Source organism: Alosa sapidissima, chromosome 15, assembly GCF_018492685.1.
Source record: "Alosa sapidissima isolate fAloSap1 chromosome 15, fAloSap1.pri, whole genome shotgun sequence".
In the NCBI taxonomy this organism is placed as follows: Eukaryota; Metazoa; Chordata; class Actinopteri; order Clupeiformes; family Clupeidae; genus Alosa; species Alosa sapidissima.
The window spans coordinates 25,699,049-25,705,318 of record NC_055971.1 but is presented as its reverse complement, the minus strand read 5'-3'; the positions used below and the strand labels follow the sequence as shown (position 1 = coordinate 25,705,318).

Genomic DNA, 6,270 nt, shown 5'->3' with positions numbered 1-6,270 from the left:
CTTATACTTAACTATCAAAATGTTATGTTATGTGTGTAGAGTTAGGCTATGTAAAAACAAATATAATCTATGCTCTGCCAAGGTAGTATGGTGTTAAATCAGAGGATGATGAGGGCCGTGTTAGCTTCCTTTATGAGGTCTGGCTGCTTTGACGACATAAAAACAATACATTATACACATACAGTATGATAAAGCAATACCATATGAAAAGGCAATTCCTTCTGTGTGATGTGCATGGATATGTTCAAGTTCAAGTTCAAGTAGTTTATAGTCATGTACTCATAAAAGGAATTATAAGTAATGACATTCTTGTGCTCAAGAGCCAGCTCAAATTAGAAAGGTATATTGTGTGTTTGGGGGGGAAGGAGGGGGTTGTGTATATGTGAAAATTATCAGGCTAATGTACCTATAAATGTATCTACGGTATGGATGGGCTATTGAAAAGTCAAATATATTATGCCTGGGCTCCTCTTTCCTGCCACACTTGGCCCTGTTTGAGCTTTATTACACAATCTTGGTCCGTATTGCACTGTTCTAACATTCATGGACTCCCCCATGCTGCAAAACTAGCCACTGGCCTTGTTTGCTTTCTATTACACGATCTTGGTCAACCCAATATTGACCTGTTTTCATGTTTTAACATGATCTCCCCTTCATTATCACAGGCACTTGCGCAACACAATGGTGTGTTGCACCATGCACTATCAGCTCGCTGGATTCCCCCATATCACTGGATCACCAGGGAGAGATGTAGGACTTGCTGCAGGAGCTAGGGAGCTTGGGAGGTGGGCCTTATTTCACTATAAAGAGGGTGGCAACCCAATCACAACCTCAGAATGACCAGAAGCTGTTCAGCATTCACATCTCAGAACCGTCTAATCAGAACTGTGCATCAGCTCACCATAACAGCCAGTCTGGTCAGGAAGAGTCGACTCGTCATGGCCAAGCCAGCGTACCGAAAGGCAGAACTGTGGCAGATGGGTAAGATATGTTTTTTCAGATCACTGCTCTTTCACCATCTTTCTCTTTTTCTTTATGTATTCATATATATTTTATACACCAGCAGAACATGCTCATGTTCCTCGTTTCTCCAAAAAACTGTTTTATCCTGAGACACTGCTTTTTTAGTTTTAACTGATAATTGTGTCCTCTGAAACGTGCCATTTTCCAGCTTTTTTCCTCAAAAGTCTTTCCTTCTGTCTCAGTGACAGTCTACTTTCCATACAGGTGCTGTAAAACATATCATGGAGTTGTAATTTATGGTGCCTTTCAGGCATAAGTGTAATTGAGGCAATTAGTCAGTTATATCTGCTGAATGTGTGAGGCCCAGTACAAACAGATTGAGACCACACATGCTCTGTTAACTGCAGTCTATCCAATAAGTCTAGGTAGGTGCTGTAAAACATATGGGGATTTCATTTATGGTGGTTTTTGGGTAGAAGTGTATCTCAGGCAACGAGTCAATTAATGCTGCATTCCGACAACTCAGTCATCAGAGGCCAGACAGTTATAACTTGAAATAGTTTATACCTGAAAATGGTGGCTTCCAGATATAAGTGTAATTCAGGCAATTAGTCCGTTATATCTCCTGAATACTGTGAGGCCCAACAGACTGAGAGCACATGCTGTGTTAAACGCAGGTGATTTTATTTTACATAATTGTACTATTTATGGATTTCTCATTTAATGTGTCTCTATGCTTATTAAGGTACATGTTACTATACATTCAATACTATGTGTAAATAGCATGTCATTACATGAATTGTAAGCTTTATTAACTGTTAATTATTAACATTAATCAACAATATAATTACATAACACACATTCTGAATAGGATATAGAATAGTTAAACACTTTGCTTAGGACAAGACCATGTGTCAAATATCCACTAATCCATCATTTATGCATTTGTTGTGACATGTGGGACAATAAAGTTAATGTAGCCTGTGTGTATACAAACATTTGAGAAATGTTAGATGGTTTGAATGGATCACAGCAGGTTCCAGTATCAGCCGCTGTCAAGTTTAACATGAACTTAGAATGTCTCTTTGCCACTCAGCGTTCTATCAAGAAAGTGATGTAAATGTAGTCCCACTTTCATTCCATTGTGGTTAATTGCAATAAAGCCTATAAAAAAATGCACTTCTTGAACAATGAAATAATGTTTAAACTACATTAACAATACAGAAACTTGAGGAACATTGTCAACACTATTTAAAAAGTATTTTTGTAAGTCTATTTGATTAGTAAAAGCCTCATTCTAACAAAAATCAATTTGTTGCAATTACAAAATCACTTTGCATTTCAACTGGGGATCTATTCCAACTTACAGTGTTGTTTTTGCCTGTATTCCATGTAGATTTAGTGTATCTATTGATCAGCCTGCACAGTTTCTTTCTTCCAGTCATGACAATAACAACTGCAAACCTTCCTGTACACACAGGTCTGCTCATCTTGTCCCTGGTGTCTCACTCTGAGGGATCTACAATCATTGAAGTTGAAAACGGAGGAGGTTGGGGTGGCTGGCAAGAAGTTAAGATGTGTCCTAAGGACTTTTATGCTTATGGATTCAGCCTGAGGGTGAGGCTCAATCCACTTTAACTTCTGTTAGACACGCCAGTAATCCATATGTGATTGGATCTGGGAAAACCCATCCATGAAATTTCACCAACTTATGATTCTGATACCATCCTAGCAACATCCAGGATTTTGCGAGGATGGTATCCAGGATGTTGCTAGAATGGTATCAGAATCTTAAGTTGGGGAACTTTCACCAGAGAGGGTTGAAACGGACCAGAAATCAAGGATGTTTGATTTCACCAGTATTTTTATCTTTGTAAGTGTAAAGAAAAAGTACATAATTACCGTTTGTACTGGCATTGTTTATGTTGCATTCATCACATGTCAGAAATCCCAAACTTGATTACCGAATATGGCACAAAATGGTCACAAAGGGAGATTTCGGTAATCGACTTGTACGGACTTTCTCCTTGCAAAATGGCGGCGACTGGAACTAAACCAACTGGAAAACTGACAAACTACTGTCCCTTAGGTGGAGAGGTCTGTGGGAAAGCATGATGACACAGCGCTCAATGGAATCCGTCTGTTCTGCAAACACATAACTTATCAGATCGAAGATATAATGGTGGAATCACCAGGACAGTAAGGCCATCCTATAATATACTTATCATATCTTCCTACCATCCTATATTATATAATCATATTTTTTTACATAATGGCTCTTTATCAATATAATCAATTCAATTATTGTTCAAATAAAATCCTTAAAAAAGGCAAAATTTTGTGTGTGTGTCTGTCTGTCTGTATGACTAGCTGGGGGGATTGGACTTCAAAGCAAGCTTGTGAATCTGGATATCTGGATTCCTTCCAACTGCGTGTGGAGGCCTCTCAGGGCAAAGGAGATGACACAGCTGCCAACAACATAAACGTCCACTGCAGCAGTGGAGATATTCTCCATGGTGACGGCACAGGCTGGGGGAGCTGGGGCAGATGGAGCTCAAGATGCCCAAACGGGGTATGTGGTATGCAAGTCAAGGTGGAAGGGCCGCAAGGAAGGGGTGATGACACTGCCCTCAATGATGCTCGAATGATCTGTTGTTAGGAAGGCTAGAACTTCCTCTGCCGGCAAATAAATGCCTTGCAGATGCATTATATAAAGATAAAAAAGGTTGTTAGTAAAAAAACCCTGTTAGAACTAAAAATGGTGAAGAAGCTTGCTATGCAGTTCAGCAAAAAGGAAAAGGACTTCCTTTTTGCATGTCCTATTATCAAGGAGTTGCACATGTTAAATCTGTCTTTTAATTATCCTACCTTGTGTCTTTTTATGGGGGAGGGGGTATTAATTAATTATCTTATGTAGTTTACTTTTTTAACTATTGTCCTTTTCTGCTTTTATTTGCTAATGCTAATGTTTATGTAAAGCACATTGAATTACCCCTGTATATGATGTGTGCTATATCAATAAATATACTTGTACTGTACAAGAAGTATACTGTACTTCTCCATTTTCCTGTATATTTCTGTCCAGCATCATTTAAAGATCACATATAATGGATGAACTGAGTATTTCACCTTTTTTTCTGATGGTAACATAGCATATAGGTATGGAACTTTGGTCCGTCAAAAATATGCTCAGATGCCATTTTACAAGCCCATTTACAACCCTATATAATTAGGCTGGGGAATAAAATGGCCTATTTGAGCAGATATCTAGCACCAACTCTTGCTTATCTGGCACCCGCATGAATAATTAAGTGAGCTTTGGCTGCCCTGCAGTCACAGACCATTTACAATAGACCTCGGAAGTTAGCCTACAAAAAGCTGCCATCTTTGCCCATGTAAGAAGATCCGATATCTTGCGATTTTTCCTATTGGAAAATAACATGGGGATTTTGAATAATCGCACCTCTCACAGGGACGAAGAAGTCTGACGTTTGGCCCTCTATACATTTGTCATCTGCCTTCGAGTGGGTTTTGTGATTTTCGGTACATTAACACAGCGAACTTTGATTTTCGCTACTCGAGATCTTTGTAGGCGAACTTCAGAGGGCTCCAGCAACTGGAATCTCAACCCGAAGTGGTAACGTAATGTGTGAAGGGGGCGGTGATCGATGGTTTACACAGTCTGTGTTTACATCATAGTCTGTCTTTGTTCAGATTCACCCTTTTTTTAGTGGTTATTTTAAAGTCCGAGATTTGCACATGTACAGTAGGAGGAAACAGTATACATATTATTTTTATTGAGCGGGGGGGGGGGGGGGGGGGGGGGTTGCAGTGATCCAACCAATGATCATACACAAGATCTGAAATTGTTTTCTATATGATCTATAAATGGTTGCCATACTTTCCAGAATTTCCTTTCTGAGCCTCCTAAGGCTATCCTTATTCTCTGTAACTTAAGATGGGCCATAACATCTACCACCCAACGGCCATATGATGGAGGGATAACAGACTTCCAGTTCAGTAAAATGATTCATCTCGCTAACATACTTGTAAATGCAATGACAACTGACTGTGAAGTTGTAAATTCAGACCCCAGAGGTGCAATCCCAAAAATCCCAATCAAAGGGTCAGGGTCTACATTTCTGTTAAAGACCTGTGTGTACGCATAGAAAATCTCAGACCAAAATGTACCTAATTTAGAGCAGGACCAAAACATGTGAAATAATGTTCCTGGGGCCTCATTTATAAAAGTGTTGCGTAGAAACCATACTTCATTTGATCTTAGATCATTTCTGAAATGATCGTACGTGTGATTCAGAGAAAACGAACATACGCACAAAAAAACGTGCGTACGCCACCCTTCCAGATGTGCCCATTATAAATCACAAATGAACGTCAACTTGTGCTCAGCAGGATGGTTTTAGGTATCCGCCTTGTAAACACCCCTCGTCAATATCATTAGCATATGTTTTAATGAAATCAATGGCCTAAAAGCTGTAGCCTATGTAAAATTATATATTAAAAACATTAGTATAGGCCTAGCCTATGCCATCTGATGTTAACTAGCCTATATGCGTCAGTTCGAATAGCTTAACTAATTATGTTTTTTTCCAGCAAAGCTTTCTGGAAAGAGATCGTATGCATCCATGTCCATTGTCCTCGGCTCGCTTTCATTCCTTTTGCTTGCAGTAATGTGAATAATCAACATTTAGTATGTTTAGGCCTACTTTGTAGAAAAAAAAATTGGGTAGGCCTACCTTATGAAGGAAAGACCTCTAGGCCTACAGCATAATCCTATACGTTATGGTACAGTAGGCTACTGTACGTTTCCAATATGATCCAGGGTAATATGCTGATTTAGCCTACAAAACAGAGGACTAAATTATAAGCGTGATATGTCATGTAGGCTTAACGTTTCTTTTAGGATAGGCTATGTTTTTGCTGAAAAAGTAGCCTAGTTCGCCGGTCATTATTAATTAAGTCTGCATATCTTTGCTATCGTTTTCTTTCAATAATGTCAAATGGCTTAAACATTGTCCTTTATTGTTTGCTTTATGCCTACCTTTATATTTTAGCCGACATTATCCAACTCACGTATTGTCATCTAATCTTGGGCACTGCGGCTGCCAGTCAAAAAAAGCAAACAGGTGCGCGCTCTGCACCTCTTTACGCAACTCCAACGCAACACTAAATATGAAGATGCCCTGCTTTCAGAGGATAACTTCCGTCCCTTGGTTGTGTAGGCTATATATGATATAAAATATCTATAGCCTACTGTATAGCTTACATTCAAATATTACCTTTCTG

General features: G+C 39.1%; 1 protein-coding gene across 1 annotated transcript; it reads left to right on the top strand.

Moving 5' to 3' along the window:
- Positions 1-817: 817 nt before the first annotated feature.
- Positions 818-4,017, top strand: LOC121683669 (vitelline membrane outer layer protein 1-like). Its single transcript, XM_042063404.1, has 4 exons — positions 818-981; positions 2,444-2,580; positions 3,053-3,162; positions 3,334-4,017. The coding sequence occupies exons 1-4, from the start codon at positions 837-839 to the stop codon at positions 3,620-3,622; spliced, it is 681 nt and encodes a 226-aa protein (XP_041919338.1). The 5' UTR covers positions 818-836; the 3' UTR covers positions 3,623-4,017.
- Positions 4,018-6,270: the final 2,253 nt, after the last annotated feature.